Source organism: Erithacus rubecula, assembly GCF_903797595.1.
Source record: "Erithacus rubecula genome assembly, contig: scaffold_253_arrow_ctg1, whole genome shotgun sequence".
NCBI lineage: Eukaryota > Metazoa > Chordata > Aves > Passeriformes > Muscicapidae > Erithacus > Erithacus rubecula.
In genome coordinates, this window is record NW_027636071.1 from 48,561 (window position 1) to 70,218 (window position 21,658).

General features: G+C 51.0%; 1 protein-coding gene across 1 annotated transcript; it reads right to left on the minus strand.

Annotated features, from left to right (window-relative positions):
- Positions 1 to 17,333: 17,333 nt before the first annotated feature.
- Positions 17,334 to 20,804, minus strand: LOC306815852 (maestro heat-like repeat-containing protein family member 7; the record flags this gene model as incomplete). Its single annotated transcript, XM_079332383.1, has 11 exons — positions 17,334 to 17,374; positions 17,499 to 17,601; positions 17,930 to 18,031; positions 18,176 to 18,331; positions 18,463 to 18,639; positions 18,858 to 18,995; positions 19,168 to 19,282; positions 19,547 to 19,684; positions 19,782 to 19,969; positions 20,198 to 20,345; positions 20,665 to 20,804. The coding sequence occupies 11 exons, from the start codon at positions 20,802 to 20,804 to the stop codon at positions 17,334 to 17,336; spliced, it is 1,446 nt and encodes a 481-aa protein (XP_079188509.1).
- Positions 20,805 to 21,658: the final 854 nt, after the last annotated feature.

Genomic DNA, 21,658 nt, shown 5'->3' on the forward strand with positions numbered 1-21,658 from the left:
TGCCATCAGTCCCTCGGGCACTGGAGCCATGAGTGGGATGTGATGAGCCAGGGGCCATCCCTACTCTGGGAAGGGCTGTGACAAGGGAGGATGCAGCAGGAGGCTCAGGGCTGAGCTGCTGCCCATGTGGCACAGCTGGGGGTCAGCATCCCGCTGGGTGACAGCCCCTGATGGCTCCTCTCCTCTGGGCCACTTCCCCGGGCCAGCTCTGTCCTGGTGGGAGTTCCAGCTGCGGGCAGGAGGGCGGGCAGAGCCTGGGGTGAGCCTGGCCATGCCGGGTGGCTGCAGAGTTCCTCTCGCAGGGTCCCTGGGCTGCCCCCGCTCGCTCCCGCCCCATACTCAGGATTCAATCAGTGATCAATTCCCAGCTCTCCTCCGGAGCCAGGCACAAACGAGGGGAAAGCAGGGAGGAGAATAAAGCCCAAAGGGAGATCACAGAGAAGAGGGGTGTGAAGGGAAACTCAAGTTTTCAGCTGTGACCAGGCAGGGACAGTGACCCCAGGATGCTTTCTGGAAGCTGTCATGCCAAATGACCTGGGCAGGGCCTTTATGGGTGCCCAAGCAGGGATTTGGGTGAACAATAAAGTCACCAGCACAGAGGGCCATGCAGACAGCAAGGGGACAGTTCAATCCCCTGCCTCCTCCCCATGGAACAGACCCTGGTCACAGACACACAGTCCTGCTTATCCCTCAGCAGAGTCAGACTCCCTTGGTCTGGGGCAGTCAGTCCTTCCCAAGGCTCAAGGTTTCAGATCACTGAAAATCCCATGGGCAGAACCCACCTCTGTATCTCTGGCTGCCTCCCCAGGAGCCACATCCTGGCTGCTACCTCCTCTTATCTGTGTTTGGAGCATCTCCACATCACAGCACACATGGGCTCAGGAGCAAGGATAGGGACAATTAATGAAACACCTCTCTAAGGTGGAAACACAGGACCACCCATCTCAGCAGAGTCACACCACTGAAGGACAGGGGATGATTATGAGCCATTATTCCCTGCACAAACAGGCTTTAAATCATCATCCATCACCAAGACCTAGCTCTGGATGTTCCAAAGGTGTCCAGCAAAGGCTTTGTGGCTCCTTTCTATCATGTGTGACCACAATGCCCATAACCTGGAGATCCTTAGGGAGCCTCCACGCCCACACTCTGCTGCTGCTCTGGGAAGAAATAAGAAATCAGCCCTGTAAAACATAAACATGACCAAAGGTGCTGCTTTAGGGTCTCAGTTCCATCTCTCTGGGGTGTGATCATGAGGGCAGGGCTCCCCAGCTGCTCCACCCTCCTGGCATGGCACAGGAATTGGGATGTTATGGAGCAGCAGTGCAGTAATTGAAAGCCTTTTTCCTTCTGGAAGCCCTTCAGGCTGCCAGTCTCAGCTGAGCTTCCACTTGCCAACACTTTTTCATTTTTTCTGTTTCATCTCAACTTTCCATTGGGTTCCTCATCCATCTGAGCTGCAATGATAAATATGGAAATAAAGAGGCATTTACACCCTCTCTCCTGGGTTGGTTTTGTGTACAAACAAGCTGTGCTCACAGCATCCTCCTCTCCACAGTGCTGGTTGAGGAGCAGCAGGGTGTGCCCAGCACTCAGCGGGGAGAAGGCTTTGGGGAAAATGAGTGCCAGCCACATCCCTGGGTCACTGTGGGGAGAAAACTGCAGCAAAAAGGATGGGGCAAGCAAGGCCCACAGGTGTTGCCCGATGCCCCAAACAGAACACAAACTAACAGAGTTAGTTTATGCGGTGCTTTATTCAGGGCCCGGGGAACCTGCGGACTAGCGTCCAAAGTCAGGATCCCACAGCTCCCTTTTTCCATCAGGTTTTTATACCTTTTTACAAAGTGGTCTACGTGCAGAAATACACATTCTTCAAAACAATACAGATACATAAATCTTGCAGGTATCATTCCTAAAAGTTATAAATTCTGCATGCTTGTCTACTTAGAACTATAGGCTACCCCCCTTAATCCCCCTTGTATGTTTGCCCATCACCAGAACCCTTTATTTATTATTATTATACTTTAGCCTTATCTTGAAAGTTTCTAGATGTCCTATATGCTCTACTAAATCCTTTGATTATTGTTTTCACAGTTCTAAATGTTCTATATGCTCTACTAATTCTTTTCACTATTGTTTCACAAGGTAGGTTCTCAGGGCCTGTCCGAAAACTGCAGTTTTCTAAGCCTTAGCATGACTACTACTATATTTACATTAGTCCTTTTTCTCATTATTTCGGTATCACAGGGACTTGTGTAAAGGACTAGAAGGGAAAGAGCAACAGCTGAAGAGATGGATGTGTGAAGTATGAAGAAAGGTTCTAATTTGCACAGAATCTCTTAATCCATTAATCACAGGGACATTTGTGTATGAAAACCTCCCTCTTGTTTAATACTATCTCAGGTTTGTCCAAGAAGGTAATGGCTGTTTGGCAGGGGAGTGGGAGGGGTGAGGTGGGACAGGCTGAAGCCATGGGCTTGTTTCCAGGGAGAGAAGATCAGCCCTTAGTGTGGAGCCAGCACAGGAATGAGCAGTGATGGAAAGCACTGGACATGGCAGCCCAGGAGTCACAGTGGCACTGGGGACACTGGTTTCATGAAGGAGAATGCCCCAGTGCCTCTTGGCTCTCTGGAGGTTGCCTTCAAAGGCTGGACAAACCTGCCTGGGTGCCTGGAACAGAGAGTTTGGGGGTTTAAGAGCAGATTAACATCTTCCCCTCCACCACAGTCCCCTCCTCTCCATTCACACTGCTGCAGTGTTCCTGCCCTTGCCCTGAAGAGCTGAGGGAGTGTGAGGATCACCCTGGAGGCAGAGGGAAGCTCTGGCAGCATAACATGGACTGATCCATCCCCTGATCCTCACCTGATGTTTCTCTCAGGCTTAACCTGTTCTGCTTTAATCCCATGAGCTTTCCTGGCATTGCACCAGACCAGCCAAAGTCTCCTCGTGTCCCATGATGGTCCCACAGACCTCAGACTTCCCTGTCAGTCAGCAGGTGAACATAATATCTACAAACCCTTCCTGAGCTGCTCACTGCTTTCCTCAAGGGAGAAAAATAGGAAAAAAATTAGTATGCAGCTTCTTCCTTGAGAAATCAATGCGATCTCAACACACTGTGAAGTTCCCTGACTGTTAGAGATGCTGCACTGGTAAAAAACTAACCCTCAGAAGAGAAGGGCTAGGGAAAAAAGAAAGAAAAATAAATTCCAGTGACTAGACAAGGCTAAAATGTTGCAGAAAGCTAAACTGTGAGGGCTGGGGCTTGTTTGGAAGTCCCAGAGTGGAGAGGGCTGCACAGGCCAGCTGTTTATCACCCCACCAAGAATCAGCTGTAATTGTTAATTCTAATTACAGCTGTTGGGTAAAAATGTAATCAAGAGTTTCCATTAGAGAAAAAATACATTTAATCTAAATCAAAAATTTTGGTTTTTAAGAAAGGGGCTAAATGTTGAAAATTTTGTAACAACTCATTTCAGCATTTTCAAGATAATATGGGATGCATTTTTGCTGTGAAACACATCATCAATTCAAATGTGTTTTATCTTACAGTCTGAAGAGTAAAAAATAGTTTTCAAATCAAAGCAAAAATTGTAGTTTTAGGCATTTTCTTTAAAAAAGCCTATCTGGGGGTTTCTGTCCTAATTAAGAATGATATTTTTTTTCCTTTTTTCTTAATGGAATAAGCTGTTCCTAGTTAGCTCTGCTTTAAAACACTGGGTTGTTGTGTCCACTCATCTGTCCCCAGCACCTGATCCCAGGGGTCTGGGTGTGAGCACTGCCTGAAATCCCTGGGGTTTGGGTCAGCCTTTTTAAAGCTCTCAGAATTAAAGCAAGATACCTGCTGGAGCACTGGAAGCACACAGAGTGTTTGGTGGCTTTGTGCAGGTCTGATTCCTAAGGGGAGCTGATTGTGATGCCCACACTTGGGGCAAGGCAGAGTTTGACCCTGTGGTTGATGCCATGGGATTGCCACAGATCCCAGCAGGGTTTGCATCCTAGGGGATCCTCTCCACAGGATTAGCACATTTATCACTCTGAGAAAGTGGTTTAGGAACTGTTAGGTGAATAGCAGAGCTTGTGGTTTGTGATCTGTCTTCTGGGTAGGAGCACTGAAGGAGAGAGAGAGGACAGAAAAAATGGGGTTAAATAGGAGCTGGGAGCAGAAGGGGACACCAGGGAAGGAGACTGGGCCAGGGAGAAGCTCAGCAGGAGGAGAGGAGGGTGGAAGAGGAAGGGAGCAAAGCTGAAGGGCTCTGCCAGAGATGAAATAGAAAAAGAAATTGCTGTGCAGCAGTTTCAGCCCAGAGCAGAGGGAGCTGCACGGGCTCCACGAGTGCATTTTGAACCACAAAAACACCAGGCTCTGACAGGGCCAGGACAGCCAGGCAGGTGTGGAGGGGGAGAAAAGGAGAGAGGGGTGCAGGATCCCACAGCAGGGATGTGCTGTCCTGCCACATGCAGAGTGGCACTGCCCTTCCTGGATTGAGAGGAATGAGGGATTTGTCTTTACAAACAAGCTGTGGTTCTGCTGGTAGGTAAGACTAGCACTGAGAAATAAAAGAAACGATGGGATGGATTCCACTAATTGATGAATGGAAAAAGATATTTGCCTTTACAAATTGTAGGCTTGCTGGTAAATGAAATTGGATATTGAAAGATGAAAGAAGCAATGGGGAAACTCATGAATTCTCTAAGAATTAAAAATTAAAAGGAAGGGTTATACCTTAGAGGGGAATCTTAGGTATCTGTGAAGTCTGTAACTCCCAAGTACCTCAGCCAATAGGGAAAGAGAGAGGGAAATTAGGATAAAAAGGAGGCTGTGTCCTCCAAACATTTGAGAGATCCCACGGGAATGCCCCATGGCCTCTCCCTTTATTCAAATAAAGTAAAAGGACTCCTCTGTCTCCTTTTTGGACATAAAACTCTGATGTTCGTGGATTAATTTTCTTGACAAGACCAAGCAAGGCTGCTCCCCAACTCCACAGTAAGGGAACAGCCTGAGCAGCTGTTCCCTGAGATCCCCAGAGGGACTCAGCCAGCCTCAGCCTCCAGGACAGCTGAGCAGCACATCCTGCCCCTCTGCCACCCCTGGGAGCTGTGCTGGCCGAGCTGGCACCCAGCACATGGCACCAAGCCCTGGTGGGAGGCTGCAGGCCCTTGGCCAGCCAGGGAAGGAGGTGGTTGGAACATGGAGGGAGCAACTGGTGGATGAAGCCTGGAGCGCCCACTCACATGTGGGAGCAGACACAGGGGATAATACACTGCACCAGGGCTTTATGCACCTAACTCAAAATAAGCTTTCTTTTTACAAAACATATGGAAGATGAATAATTTTTCTCTCTTTTTTTTTTAAATTTTTATTATTTTTTTGAAGTTATAAATTATTGAACGGCTTCTCACTACTCTCCCAAATCATTCTCAGGCAACGAAAAGGAAGAAAAGGCAGTGTACCTTCAACAGTGCTTTGTAACAAAATGAGTCATATTCATTTCTCATTATTTGCCCTTGGTCCCCTTTGTCTGTGTCTTAAAAAAACATCCTGGCTTGGTCTGATTAGCAGTGTCTCCTGGGGGCAGAGGAGGCCCTGCAAGAGCTGGAGGTGTTGCAGGTCAAGATGAAAGTGCTCTGCATGCCATTCACTGTCAAAAGTGTAACTGGCTTAAAGCAGTGCAATTAGATGGCTCAGAGGTTCTGGAGTAAGGGCAGCAGTGTTTCAGTGCAGGTGATTAAAGCTCAGCCCTGGCATTAGGGATGTGATTAAAAGGCAGTGTCAGGGTGAGACCTGGCAGAGGAGCTCAGCAGGCAGGGTTAAATCCACAGCTTTTTCTGGGGTTGGACATCTCAGGACCTGGGAAAGATCTCTGAGTATCAGCTGAGCCAGCTCAGCTTTTAGGTCTGGAATGCCATCTTGTGATGGCAATGGGGAAGTGGGAATGGCCCCTCTGTGGAGTCAGAGGAGATGATGGAATTATAGAATGGGTTGGGTCAGAAGAGACCATAAAATAATTTTATTCCTTCCTGGGGACACCTCTCACTGTCCCAGGCTGCTCCAAGCCCCAATATCCAGCCTGGCCTTGGGCACTGCCAGGGACCCAGGGGCAGCCACAGCTGCTCTGGGCACCCTGTGCCAGCCCTGCCCACCCTGCCAGGAACAATTCCTGCCCAATATCCCATCCAAATGTGCCATTCCCTATGTCCTGTCCCTCCATGCCTTGTCCCCAGTCCCCCTGCAGCTCTCCTGGAGCCCCTTCAGGCACTGGAAAGGGCTCTGAAATCTCTCTGGAGCCTTCTATTGTACAGGTGAACATCCCCAGCTCTCCCAGCCTGGCTCCAGAGCAGAGGGAGCATCTCCATGGCCTCCTCTGGACTTGCTCTATCAGCTCCACATCCTTCTGATGCTGCCGCAGCTCTGCAAGGGGGTCTCACAAGGGCAGAGGAGAGGGGGACAATCCCTGCTGTGTGGGTACAGCCCAGCACAGGGAGGTTTCTGGGCAGCGCCTGCACATTGTTGGCTCATGTCCAGCTTTTCATCCATCATATCCTCCAAGTCCTTCTCTGCTGGTCAATGAGCTCTTCTCTCAGTCTGTGCTCGTGCCTGGGATTGGCCTGACCTGGGTGCAGCACCTCAAACAGTGCTGAATCTCCCCAAAGAGGAAAAGGCAGCATCTGGTTGGCCATGGCTGCCCAACCAGCTCTGCTGTGGGGGCTGAGCGAGGCTGGTGTCACTCACAGAGCAGTGTGAGCACAAAGTGTTTGTCACAGTCCCCAGCTGTGACAGACACCCAGAGGACACAAGTTCTTCTCACCAGAGTCCAAACCTGCTTGGCTGTGAGGCTGGAAGTGACCACCATGCTAAATGACAATGTACATCCACAAATCTTTTCTTCCATAGGTTGACTGAATTTTCTTCCTCTTCCCACAATACTATTCTGTCTTTTTCTGCAGTGACTGACTGTGTGGCCGAATCTGAGCCAAAATCTGATTAGTACAGAAGGATCACAGTACCAACCCTGCAGTGGCAGAGCTGGAGGTGGGGCAGGCAGTGAGCCCTGGGCACGGCTGTGTTCAGGGCTGAGGTGACAGTAAAGGATCTCTCTTGCTGCCACAGAAGCTGCAGACATTGGTTTCACAGGGTATGTCCCACCCCAGGCTTGGAACACACATATTTTGAAGCACTACAGCTCCCTGCCAGTGCAGATCTCTTGAGTGGATGCACTGTGCCAGCAGACAGTGCTCATGTCCTGGTTTAACCCATCCTGCTAATTTCTGGGAGCAAATCACTCAGATGTGATTTCTCCTTTATGCTGTAACGGAGCATTCACTCGACAGGGGTTACTCAGGCTTCTGGAGCCTGTTGAGTTGCTTTGAACACAAGCTGCAGGGCTGTGCTGGGATGCAGGGAGCTCAGGGGAGGCTGTGTCTAGACTAGAGGAACTCTCCTGAAGGCTAGCTGGGCTTCTATTTTGTAGTAACTCATATCTCTAATCTGACTTGGAACAAAGCATCTCAGTCCCTTCAGAAGAAAAGAAGGACCTGTTTAGCTGTCATCAAGCCAAGATGAACAACAGGGACTGGCTGCAACTGATGCAGAGAACACATTCCTGGGACAGAAAAGGGCTTCACTCCCATGGCAAACCATCATTTGGTTTGATGATTTTCACCCGAAGTTCATAAATTATGTGCAGGCCTTTGTTGGAGCCCCCCCCTCCCCAAGGCCAGCAAGCAGAGGAAAAGCTGTGCACACAGAGAGGATTACACTGGGACATGGGAGTTGCTGAGTTCTGGTATTTGGCATCTAGGAAGCTTTTGAAGTATCTCCCTGATCCTGCTGAAAATGTCTTGTTAAAGAAGAAAAATCATATTAATATGGGCCTCATGCTGCACTAATGAATTTAACAGCTTCCAAACTGAAGCTGTGGCTTAGGGTCTCAGCAGAGTCATCATCCATCCCTGTGTGGGCACAGGGACATCCACAATGAGACCCCCAGGAACAAGAGCAAGAGGTGCTCTGTGCCTGCTCTTACCCATCCCTCCACCAAACAGCTTTTGCTGTGCTGCACTGGGCATCCCTGTTCCTCCCCAGCTTCATCACTGGCAGGGGAAGCACTGAAGTCCTTCTGCTCAGCACCAGCCTCTCTCTCTGCACACAGCCGTGTCCTGGGCACAAGAATCGCAGGGCTTCCTGGGACAAGGCAGGATCAGGCTGAGCCAGGGGAGAGCACCCCATACCCAGGAAGAATAGCTGCCTGCCTTGGGCTGAAAATAGACCGTGAAGCATTTGAAGAAGACAGAACTGGAGTGGATGGTTGCCTGAGGCAAAGCACAGCTCCAGCTGAGTTCATTGCTGAGTTCTGAGAGCATAAGCACACGAGGAGCATGGGGGAGGGATGCCAGGCTTTCTGAAAAGGCCTAGAAGTGTCTCACTGGAGCACAAAACCCAGAGAAAAACTTCCTTTGAATGGATGCCCAGCGAGTGTGAGAGTCCGTCCGAGCCTCTCGTCTGTTTCTGCCCAACGACCCTCGCCTGAGGCCTGCGCTGGCCAGGGATGGGAGGAACACCAAGGGACTGTTACGCAGGTGATGCCTACCAGGACTGATTTCACATGACAACTAGTCACGGGGAGTTTACACAACAAGCTCCCACAGATGAGAGACAATGGACTGGTCAGTATGGGCTGCCCTGTGTGTGTTCATGATGACAAAGGTGGTCTGATGTGCCTTGAAGCGTCCGGTTTCCACCTGTTCCCCCGCGTAACGAGCTCCACATACAATAGTCCATAAATCTTCCCACCTTTTGGCCAGAAGCCACTCGCTTTGGGAAAGGACTATAAAAGTTACTTTCGCAAAGGAGACCCCCGAGATCTCCCCAGACGGCAACAGACACCTACCGGCCGACTCCACGAGGATTAGTCTGCCCGTCTTGGTAGCTATAATCCCGACCCCCCTTCTCTCTCTCTCTCTCTCTCTCTCTGTCCCACTAACGCATTTTTTGGTTGGCACTAAATAAATTGCATTTCTGTAGAAGTAAACTGGTTTTGTCCCCTGCTGTGTCTTTTGCGCTCTAAGATCCATAAAAGAACCAGTCGCAACTCGCTCATGATTTGGGCGGACCGTGACATTTTTGGCATAGTTGGCAATTGAATTCCCGATACTGGGGGAGTTGGGGGTTTCTATGCACTTTGTACCAGGGGAAGACCTGTGCCATTTCAGCTGCACCTAGCCTGTCAGTGCCGTAAGGACTGAACAGTGTTAGAAAGCAAGGGAGGTGGTATTGGGTTCTTCCTGCAATCTGCACACAGACCCAGGTGGATAATCAACTCCATTTCAGTTATCGGAGAATTTTTTGAAAGGATCTCAGCTGAGCAAAAGACGGGACTTGTGTTTTTTTGTTGTTTGCTGCTTGGTGTAGTCGAGGAGACACCCATTTAGAAACTAAAAGAGAACCTCTCAAGCGGTTTGGTCTCCTCAGCCACTCCAGGGATGACAGGGGGTTGTCCTCAGCAGAAGTCTGGGTGACAAGTGTTTCTCTTCCTGAAGTGGTTTTTCCCCCTCACACATAATCGTAACTCAGAGGTTACAGTTGTTGTATAATTATTGTATTTGACTACTTGGGATCGTGAAGAGACAAGTGGTTTTTGTAGTTAAGTTAGTACCTCCCAAGTAGTGTGTCTCTTCACCCAGTCCAGGGAAGAGAAGGGATTCACAGTTTCAGCTGTGCTTTTTGTGTAACTTTAAGTGTGTCTCCCTGAGAGTGGTTTTAGTCCCTTCATAAAAATGTCTGAAAATGATAAAGCTGCATTTTACGCTTTACTAGCTAAGTATAATGCCAGACCCTCCCAAGGGGGGGAAGACTGGGCACACAGTAATTGATTTAATTTAGAAAATGTGATTGATAGGATATATTCTTTGCAACATGAAACAAAATTCAAACTGAGCAAGAAAAATAAAACCACACTTTGCTCAGTTCTAGGTGCTTGTCTTTCAGCTGCTGTACAATCTCGTTTTAAACGAGTAAGTGAGGAAAGTGCAGTTATAGACTCCTTGCAAAACCTGGTGGAAGCTTTGCAAAAGCTATTACAGGAGAAAACAAACCAACTAGAACAGAAAACAAATCAGGTAGAAACTCTGGAAAACCAACTAGAGCAGAAAACAAATCAGATAGAAACTCTGCAAAACCAACTAGTGCAGGAAAGAAAACACAACTATTTGTTGCAACTATCACATGCTTCACAACATGCAGATACACCTAATGAAACAGAAGAAAAGGAAACATATCACTTAAAGCAGATATACCCACAAAAAGAACTAATACACATACAAAATTGTGGGGAAAATTGCTGCTCTAAAATGAGACCTCTCGTTAAAACGGAATATAGATACCTGAACGACGAGGATTTTGACCCCCACGTAACATCCAAAGAAATCCCATACACTGCTACTGAATTGGCCAAAATAAAGAAAGAATACTCATGTCTCCCACAAGAATCTGAGACCAAGTATGTCTTTAGAGTTTCACTCACTGGAGGAGATCAAATTAAATTAAGCAACCAAGAAGCCAGTGGGTACTGGGGGCCCAGAGTTTTCTTAACAACTGGAAACGCTCGTGTTCCATGGTCTCTGACACAGCATGCAGCCTACTGTGCTGGGGGACTTAGCCCCCTAGAGAGAGGTGATCCTCTAGCCATAACTGGCACCCCAGACCAACTCCTAAAAAACATCCAAAAAGCTGCCTGCTTGCAAATTATACATGAAATAAAATTCACTGCTGGCCATAAATCACCTATGCAATTACCTGTAAATGTAAAACAATACCCTCTTCTCTCTGGTGCCAAAGTAGAGATCAAACTAGTTATATATTGCAAAACTCCCCTGTATGGCCAATCCAAAGCCCCAAACCTGACACTGTAGCTGTGTACCAATACATACATGATGTATTGATAGGAGGAGAAGAAAAAGAAGAAGTGAGGGATGTGCAACAGAAAATAATTTCACACCTAGAAAGCCCTAACTTGCAAATTGCCTCAGAGAAAATTCAAAAACCTTCTCAGGAAGTGAAGTTTTGGAAGACTGGGACTGCCCCCCCTGACAGAGTGGCCCAGAAATCCTCAGTAACAGAAGGAACTGTAAAAAATCTGGCAATAACAGAAACTGAGAACTTGGGCAACAGCGATGACAAACCTGCCTCAATAATTAAAGTAGCCTCTGCTTTCTCCCCCAAATAATCTCTGTTCACTAATTCTTTGTTCACTAATGCTTCTGCTGAGAAAATTATTGCTGGGGGACGGGGTGACTCTTGGCTTGGAGTGCTGATGGTTATTTGGGGTGTTTTCCAGCTTGAAGTGCAGAGTGCCTCCTTTGTTTGCAACTACACTGACTCTTATGCTGTGTTTAAAGGAGGTACAGAGTGGCTTCCTTCTTTGCAGCAAAATGACTGGGAAGTTAACAGAATGTCTGCATAGTTCCATCATTTTAACCCCCTGCCTCTTTGTGGCAGATTCTGTTGTGTTTACTTTTCACAGAATAACACCATGGAACGTGAAGATTAATTGCTGAATCCCTCATCGAACCTGTATACAGTTACAGCACAGGACCTTACAGCTGTGTTTTATTTTGTGAAAATTCAAAATCAAAGTTCAACTGTTGTACAATTTTCCCAAAAAATTATGTCTGGGAAAAACAATACAAAATATAAAGGGGAACTCAATGTTAATGTTGTAACACCTACTACCCAACCACCGGTTATACTGAGCCTGAAAATTTTTGAAATTGGACCCTATGTAATTAAGAAAACTGGCCAACAGCAAATATTGTTTAATTCGGCATGGTCTTTTAAACAAGTCAAATTGCCAATGCAAAACAATGTCTCAGTAATTCAGCCAGCTTGTTCACCTTTTCTTGGCGTGGACAAACGACCTGGTTGCAAAACCAGGAGGATTCTTTCAAGAAACAAACAAGAGACATAAACGGTGTTGTGGGAACAGAATTGGGAATTTTAAATAGCATTGATTCAGAGGTATTAATGAACAAATTGGTTGCCACCACCAGAGACCTGACCAAATTGAAACAACCTCTGCAGTCCTCTTTAACAGCCCTGGAGACGCAACAGTGGTTATTATCAAATATTTTACCAGATTGGGAAAAAACAAATGTAAATGATCACAAATTGATAATTAATGCTCTAGGTACTGCTCAAAACAACATCTCCTTAGCCCTCAGCTGTATCCAGGCACAGCTTTGGATGCAAACAGTTGTTGCCTCAATTATAAGGGAAGGGGAAGAAGGCATCTTCCCTACTGAAATCCGGACAATAATTTGGGAAAACGCTAATGATTTTGAAAGGAAGTTTCAGTCCTGGTGGAATCTGGTAAATTTTACCTACAACCCCAGCACAAACACAGCCACAGCCTTTGTGTTGACAATACGCAACGCTTCAGTGCATTTGATACACCCCATCATTGCATTAGGATTTAATCATGATGGAACTATTCTCTATCCTTTCGAGCATAGAGAATGAGCCCATCAAATTGGTGAGAAATGGCAAACTGTTAATTTGGAATCTTGCGTTGTTCGGGAGCAACAGGGTTTCATTTGTGAAAGCAATGCCATTGTGGCCCAAGACATCTGTTTAGACACAGAGCAAAATATCTGTCATTTTGAAATACACCTTGATGAGACTCCTGCAACAGTGCTGGTGTACATAGGAAATGGATGTGTGTGTGTAAGAACTGCTTGCAACTCAGTGTTTGTAGAAAATGGAACAGTGGATCTAAAAAATAATTTAAAATTTTGTGTTTGTAATTTTACCATGATCATGGGCTGTGACTTTTCCTATACTGCTCCGGTTATGTCTTATCACCTTTTGCAATCCAATTTTACACTGATTCATCAGTTAGTGCCTGCTCCCATCGGGATGAACCTCACTTTGATTAAACAATTGTTGATTCACCAGGACTTAATTGGGATCTTGGAAAAAATCAAGAAAAATGGACAGAAGACCCTGGTGAGAGTTCATCACGATGTGAGAGAGATACATTGGGTTTAAGAAAGGGTAAAAGGGGATGCTGAACTCAGGTGGTGGGATACTCTTTTTGGGTGGTCACCTACTGCTACCAGCATCCTAAACAAATTGTGTTATCCCATTGTAGTGCTTTTGATTTTGGTTTTAATCAGTTTTGTTTTGTCAGTCATTTTATACATCCTGAATTGGAGAATGGTAAAACGGCTGACACAATTGGCATCAACAATGGAAACACATAATTTGATCACTACTCCATGTGCTAAAGATACCCCTAAAGTTATTGACACCAGACAAATTACAAGAGCAGTAAAAGTCAGGCCTTTAACAGCAAACTGATTAGAATTGCTTGTTGCTTGTCATGATTGGTATGATTAGTTTTAGTAATGGTAAGCTTTTGATTGAAAATGGTTTTGGAAAATAATTTTTTTAATCATAAAAACATATTATAATGGATACTGATTTATTTTAATTCTAATTGTTTGAATTTTAATTGTTTGGATGTTATTTCATTGATTTCTTTTATTTTAATTGTTTGAATTTTAATTGTTTGGATATTATTTCATTGATTTGTTTTAATTTTAATTGCTTTAATTTTAATTGCTTGGATGTTATTTTATTGATTTGTTTTAATTGTCATTGTTTTAATTTTAATTGTTTGGATGTTATTTTATTGATTTGTTTTAATTGTTTAAAGTTATTTTAGCTAATTTGATTATGATTTGTTTGAAAAATTATTTTAATCAATTTTGTTGTGATTATTTTGCTTTATTATTTTTCTGTTTATTTTCCTTCCTTTTCCTTTTCCTTTTCCTTTTCCTTTTCCTTTTCCTTTTCCTTTTCCTTTTCCTTTTCCTTTTCCTTTTCCTTTTCCTTTTCCTTTTCCTTTTCCTTTTCCTTTTCCTTTTCCTTTTCCTTTTCCTTTTCCTTTTCCTTTTCCTTTTCCTTTTCCTTTCCCTTTCCCTTTCCCTTTTCCCTTTTCCTTCTTATCCCCGGATTTTTCTTTTCCCTGTTCCTGTTCCTAAGATGTGCTACCAAGGGCGGGTCCTGAAGATGCTACAAGGTCACAACATCATGCTGATGGAGTTTCTCAGCGACGCTCGTTGGTCACGGGGTGATGTGAGAGTCCGTCTGAGCCTCTCGTCTGTTTCTGCCCAACGACCCTCGCCTGAGGCCTGCGCTGGCCAGGGATGGGAGGAACGCCAAGTGACTGTTCCACAGGTGATGCCTACCAGGACTGGTTTCTCATGACAACTAGTCGTGGGAGGCTGACTCAACAAAGCTCCCACATATGGAAGAACAATGGACTGCTCAGTATGGGCTGCCCTGTGTGTGTTCATGACGACAAAGATGGTTTGGTGTGCCTTGAAACGTCCTGTTTCCACCTGTTCGTCAGCGTAACAAGCTCCACATACAATAGTCCATAAATCTTCCCACCTTTTGGCCAGAAGCCACTCGCTTTGGGAAAGGACTATAAAAGTGACTTTCTCAGAGGAGACCCCCGAGATCTCCCCAGACGGCAACAGACATCTATTGGCTGCTCCACGAGGATTTGTCTGCCCGTCTTGGTAGCTATAATCCCAACCCCCTTTCTCTCTCTCTCTCTCTCTCTCTCTCTCTCTCTCTCTCTCTTTCTCTCTCTCTCTCTCTGTCCCACTATCGCATTTTGGTTGGCACTAAATAAAGTGCATTTCTGTAGAAGTAAACTGGTTTTGTCCCCTGCTGTGTCTTTTGCGCTCTGAGATCCATAAAAGAAACCATCACGACTCCTGCTCGGGTTGGGCGGATCGTGACACCATGTAAAATTGTGCCCACAGCATGCCTCCTTTTGGCATCCTGGAGGGTGTGGGTGCCTTCCTGAGGAGGTACAGGCCTTTGGGGAGCTGCTGTTCCTGTGCACACCCTGGTGACTTTTCTCTGGTGTCCTGATCCACGTTGACAGCAGCGACTCTGCAGGCCAGCTGCAGGACACATCATCCTTGCCATGGCAGCAGCAGCTCTGTGGGCCCTGAGCAGAGTGTCAAGGGGTGTTGGCCTCTCCTGAAGCACTCAGGCAGCTGGACAGCAACACAGGAGAGCTGGGTGACGCTGGCACAGCTCCCAAAGCCCAGCCAAGCCCAAGGGGCAGCTTTCTCCAGCCCCACGCTGGTGGGTATGGCTGCAATGAAACATTTAGATTCAGAGTACTGAGGGTTTGAATGGCCAAAAGAAAGGGGTAGGAACCACAGAAGTGGCCCAAAACTAAAGAACTGTAATGGAAAATAAAACAGGGACGATGCCTAGAAACCAAACATTGTACTGAGACAAACTCCGAGAGCCGAAACAAGGAGGGGCGTGACAATATATCCCCTCAGGGGGAGAACTTTCTAGAGCTAAGCAGCCACTAGGGGAAGAGAACTTGAACCAATTATCATAACCACTATGGACTGTGGGAAGAACAGTTAGGTTTGCCACTGAGTAACAAATGCTTTGCAGGATTTGAAGTCAAGGCCTGGCTCTTTCTTGGTGAACTGTGGCTGCCTTTGTGCCCCAGGCCGACTTGCAACACGCTGCCAGCACAGCTTCAGCTGCTGCCTCCTTGTCACCATCGAGGGGTCCCTGCTGAGCCCCACGAGGCCTCTGAGCGCCAGGTGATGCAACTCCCTGGCCTCTGCCCACTGCGCCTCGCCAGCAGCAGCCAGGGACTGTGCTCCAGCAGGGCCTGCTCGGCCTCCTTGTCCCTCCCTGTCCCAAGGCAAACCAGCCTGGGCCCCTCGGGGGTGTCCCGTCCTGCTGAGGCCAGGCCTCCAGGCCTTCTGCCCCAGCCCAGAGACGCGTCGGGGAAGCGCCGGAGCAGCCGGCTGGCAGGAAGAAGGGCCTGCCTGGGGAATGCTCATGGCCTCTGCCCCCCAGTTCCTCAGGGCTTCCCACCAAGCCATCCACACAAAGCCCTCCTGTCCCAGCACAGCCTCCCGCCACCCACTGCCACATGCATCCCGCTCACGCCTTCCCGCTGCCTTATCCTGGCTGGCCTCGGCAGCACCGCATCCCTTCATGGCTGCCACTGTCCCGTGCCCTCCAGGCCTCCCCAGGCCTGCCTGGCTGTTGGAGGAGCTCCAGAGGAGCCGGATCAAGAGGCACCTCAGAGTCCTCAGCAATCCAGCCAGCAGCACACGGGCAGGACACAGCTGGCCCTTCCTGGCTGGGAGAGGGCTGCTGGCCATCTCCAGGGACCAGGCTCTCAGCAACGCCCGCCCCAGCTCCGGCCTCTGCCCAGCTGCTCTGTCGGAAGCCTTAAGGCTTCAGCCAGAACCACCAAGGCCAAGGGGCTTTGGGCCACTTTCCCTTGCACGCCGCAGGCTTGGCCAAGTTGCCCAGCACAAGCACCCTTCTTGCCCTCTTCCCCATTGGCCTGAAGACTCTGGCCACCAAAAGAAAGCTCCTGGACCTTTGTGTATAACAACAGCAGTTTATTAATCCTACTAATTTCTGAATTTACTAATTTTTTAAATTTTCTAATTTACTAATTTACTAATTTACTAATATACTAATTTACTAAATTATTAATTTACTAAATTACTAATTTACTTAATTGCTAAATTATTTTCAGTAGGGCAAAATAAAGTTGATGAAAAGGAGAGCTTGTGCCTACAAGCTCAGGTGGCCCCAGCAAACACAGCCTCCCATAATCAGTTCTCCACAGCACTCCAGCAGCAGAGACGGCCACCGCCACCCAGGGAAGGCCGTGACTTCCAGAGCCGGTGGAATCGATCTTGAATCCACTGGAGTTGGGAGGAGGGAACGCTCTGTGCAGCGATGTTTATGTATAGAGCTTGACGTGCCAGGCATGAGATGGCAGGGCTGATGTCATCTGCCATGTCCTGAAGGGCTGGAAGAGAGAGAAACAGAGGCACAGTCAGAGGCTGCATCTGCGGGGACCTGGGGAGACCCTCCTGACCCGTCCATGCCTCCCAGCTCTTGCCATGGCCTAGAAGCAGCAGGAGGCAGCAAGGAGCAGCTGGAAGGTGCTGGCCCGAATCTCCTTGGCACAGGCCTCTGAAAGGTCTCTGTGCTCTGCCCACGCCGCCCCTGGTGCACGCAGGGAGCAGAGCCCTCCGCAGCCGGGGCAGGGCACGCAGCTGCCATCACCAGCCCCGCTGCCAGCGCGCTGGCCTCACTCACCCCTGCACATCAGCTGGAACTCTCGCTGCTTCTCCTTCAGGACCCGCCCGGCCAGCCCTGGGAACACAGAGCCCGTCACGGCTCTGCCCAGCGGCACAGCTGCCCCACAGCGGCGCTGGCAGCCCTGCGGCCGCAGCACCTCCTTCCCCTGCAGGGCTCAGCCGGGCCCTGGGTGCACCCTGCTGCCCAAGGGCACGGCTGGCACAGGGCGGCAGCAGCCCCGAGGGCAGGCGGGGCTGCACGGCCCGGCCCGGATGGCAGCAGCTGCCGGGGCTGGGGCCGAGCTGCAGCGAGGTGGAGAGGGAGTCGGCCTTGTGCTCACCCATGAACCTGATGGCCGCCTCTCGCAGGGGCTCCTGTGGGCTCTGCAGGAAGGGCAGGGCCTGCCGCAGGTGCTCGGCTGCTTGGCCCCTGTCCTCTGCCAGCTGCGGAGAGCGGCGGGAGGGAAGGGTCGGGGCGGGCTCTCCCCCTTGGCCCCGAGATCCCCTGCCCGCACAGCCCCGAGGGGGGCAGAGGGCCCGGCAAGGTGCCGGGGCTCCACCAGCTCCTGCCTTGGGGCCACAGGAGCCTGGAGAAGAGCCCGCATGGGGCACAGCCCAGGGAAGGGAGCAGCGTGTGGGGCACAGGCCGGTGCCCCTGGGTGCAGCACTGGGCAGGGGCCACAGCTTCCAGCCCAACAGACTGGGCACCATGGGCAAGGACTTCTCCAGGCTGGGGCTGGGGCTGGGGCTGGTGCTTGCAGGCTGTTCTTACCAAGCACTCGCCAAACCTCCACATCTGATCTGTCATCACCAGGTGTTCCAGATTCCTCCTCTTGAGGAAGCTGAGTGCAGCAAGCAGCGTTTCCCGAGAGGCCTGCAGAGAGTCAGAGATGCACAGCAGCCCAGGGCACAGGAGCTGCCTCCCTGTGCCAAGGCCAGGAGGAGGCTGGGGCCTATGAGGTGCCAGGGTGCAGGGAGACAGCTGAGCGTGGGGACACCAGCGCCCAGGAGTCCTCACCTCCGCCACGCGCGTGTTCTCATTGTGGCAGTGGAAGAAGAGCGGGAGCAGGCTCTTGCTCACAAGCATCTTGAGACATTTTTTCCCCTTTGCCTCTACCAACCTCATCATCTCTTGGAAGAGGCGAATGCAGAGCAGCTGCACATGGCGGTTGTCCTGTTGGAAGGGAAGCAAAAGCCCTCCACATCAGCTGCTCCAGGCCCCTCTGTGCACGGGCCCAGAAATCCATGGGACACCACACTTAGGGGCAGCACCCAGTGGCCATGGCTGGGGACACAGAGCCTTACGCTGTCCAAGAGCGGCCAGAGCGCGGCAGCCAGCCGCAGGGCGGTGGGGCTGGGTATGGCCAGGTCTCTGTGCAGCAGCAGAGCGCTCAGCACGACGCTGGTCATCTGAACGATGCCTTCATCTGCGTCCCGCAGCAGGTCCACAAGGCTTTCAGTCAGGCTCTGCATTCTTTTGTACTGCATGGAACACAGGGCTGGCAACCCCACCCTGCTGCTGCTGCTGCAGCCATGGAGCCCAGGGGCTGCAGGCCTGTCCTGCAGCACTTGGGCAGCTGGGCAGCAACGCAGGAGAGCTGGGAGCAGCTGCCACAGCTCCCAAAGCCCAGCTAAGCCAAGGGGTTGCTTTCCCCAGCCCCATGCTGCCAGCACAGCTTCAGCCACTGCCTCCTTCTCACCATCGAGGGGTCCCTGCTGAGCACCACCAGGCCTCTGAGCGCCAGGCGACGCATCTCCCTGGACTCGCTCTGTAGGTGCCTGGCCATGATCTCCAGGATGCTGTCACCCCAGTGACTGAAGTACAGGAACTCCAGGACCTGGAAGGCACAAAGCAGTGCCCGGGGTGCTCAGCTGGCAGGAGCTCAGAGCTGCCCAGGGCTGGGCCAAGGCAGCAGCACAGGGCACGGCACAGTGCCAGACGGCTGCGGCTGTGAGAGGGCAGAGAGGTGGGAGTCAGCTCAGTGGGGCAGCGCTGGCCATGGGGCTCACCTCCACAAGGAAGGCCATGGCGGGCAGTTCCCAGTCTGAAATGCCTTGCCTCAGTAGCTCCAAGAGGCAGGATACGATGCTGGGACACCAGATGACGCAGCCCTGGCTTATCTCCCTGGTGGGGGGAAAAGACACCATTGCCCCTGAGCCGAGTGGGCAAAGCTGTGCCAGGGCTGACTGCCCGAGGCCTGGTCTGTTCCCGAGCAGCCCGTGGGCACTTTGGGAGGTGGCCGTTCCCGGGTACCCTCCTCTCCTAGCCTTTTCCAGTCTGCTCTTCATTCTCTTTGTGACAATGCCCTCTCACCCATGCGCATGGGAACTGTGTGGGGCACCCTGGGCACAAATGGCAGCAGCAGCAGTCTGGAGAAGGGGGTCTCACCTGGCCAGCAGACGCATGGCATAGTGGTGGGTGTCAGCACACAGCAGCGTGTCCCAGCCGTTCTTGCGTTCCATGGCCAACACCACAGGCTCACACTGGACTTGGTAGAGCAGGACCTTCAGGGTCTGCACTGCAAACCTGTGTGCACAGCAAAGCCCAGGTCACGCTGGCAGCCCTGGCTCCCGCTTGGGGGCATGGGAGGCATGGGGAGACTGGCAGGACTGGGATGGAGCACCTTTGGGGGTTGGTGGCAAGGCCGAGTTGCTTCTGGCATCCCTTCCAGAAGGTATCAACCTCCTCTGGTGTATACAGCGTGCTGATGTAAGCTTGGAAGAGCAGATGCAGCAAGAGGTGGGGGAAATACTCCAACACTATAGGTGGGCACCAGGTCAAGTTGAAGACGTTCCACAGTGTCACGGTTGCCTGGAAAAAATAAAGCATCCAGAGACAAGAGTAGGTGCCAAGACATCCATGTGGCAGGGCCTGAGCATGCGAGGGAGAGGCCGGGGGAGACACCGTGGGAGCAGCCGGCCTGGTGCCCCAGGTTCAGTGCAGTGCCTGAGGCAGGGAGATGCAGCTGTGGGGAGGACAGAGAGCTGGCTGCTCGAGAGGTGGCCTAGGGGCAAGCAGAGGTCACTTGCAGGAACTCACAGCCAGAGCAAAGACTCCTGTTTTGTCCCCATCGGAGGTGTAGGCATTGTCCACTGGCCAGGCCCTCAGCAGACTGAGGAGGATGAGCAGCGCCGGCTCCGCGGTGCCAGTGGAGGTCAGGATCAGCCCCCACATGGCCGCAGCAGCTCTGTGGGGTCAGGGCTCTGTGTCAGGGGGTCCGGGCCACAGAACCATGGCCTGGGCTGCTGCAGAGGCCCGTGTCGGCCCTCAGCCCTGCCTCTGCCCACTGGCCCTGGCCGGCGGCGCCCAGCCAGCCCACGGGGGTGCAGCCCCGCGAGGGAGGGAGCGTGGCAGCACGCTCAGGGGCTGGCATGGCAGCACGGCAAATGGAGGAGCTGCAGGGGCCTGCAGCTGTGTGCCTGTGTGGCACTCAGCAGGGACAGGCTCTGCAGGGTAACGGGGGATGAACCCTAAGGCCTCAAGGCAGGTGGGGCTGCCCAAGGTACCTGTCACCCGACGGGGCCCAGCGCAGGAGAGTCATCAGCACATCGTAGGGGTATGTCTTGGTCAACTCCAGCAGGCTCCTGTCCAGCCTGTGCCCAGCAGACTCATTGGCCATGAGCCACCTGTGGATATATCTCACCATGGCGGGCACCTGCAGAAGGCAGGGGGAGACCTGGAGACCTGCCAGAGCAGCAACTTGCCCAGCTTCCCCTGAGAAGTGCTGCCCTTCTCAACACATTGGGCTGGGCCTCAGAGGCTGAGGGAACCCAGCAGAGCCAGCCTGAGTCGCTTCACAATTCCTGGGGTGATCAAGCCTTGGCCACAGGCTGCTTACTTGCATTGGATTGGAGACACCCTTCTCCACAAGCAAATCCAGCATGGCAGCACTGGTCTCAGCACCGAAGAGGTGCAAGTTTGCCGAAGGCCCAGTGCCCACACCGGCGGTCTCTTCCCGCCAAATGGACGTGATGAATTCACAGACCATCTGCAGGAGAAGGGCAGGAAGAGAGGGAGAATCCATGGAGTGTTCCAAGCACGGTGCTGGGCTGAGCAGTGGCAGCAGGCCCAGCCCAGGTGGGGATGGCTGCAGTACCTGCGCTGCTCTGCGGAAGCGGCCACGGGCAGGGTGCTGCTCTTGTGTGCGGTCCATGGCTGCACCTGGCACAGAGCGAGCGCAGCCAGGGATGAGGGGCTGCGGGAGAGGCCGGAGAGCAGAGCCCAGCCCTGCGTTCCCAGGCAGGGACAGCCCGGCATGCACCAGCCCTGTGGCCCAGCTCTGGCACTCACCCTCCTGCTGCAGCTGGAGCTGCTGCAGCTCTCCAGGCTGCTGTCCTGAGGCAGCTGCAGCCTCCTCCTCCTCCTTCACCCAGGCCAGCTTGGGCACTTTGGGGGGTGTCTGCTCCATGTCTCTGCACGGCTTGCAGGAGAGATGCCTTGAAAAAACTCCAAGATCAAGTGCTGCAGTTGTGCCTTGAAGGCCCAGCTGCAACAGAGAAG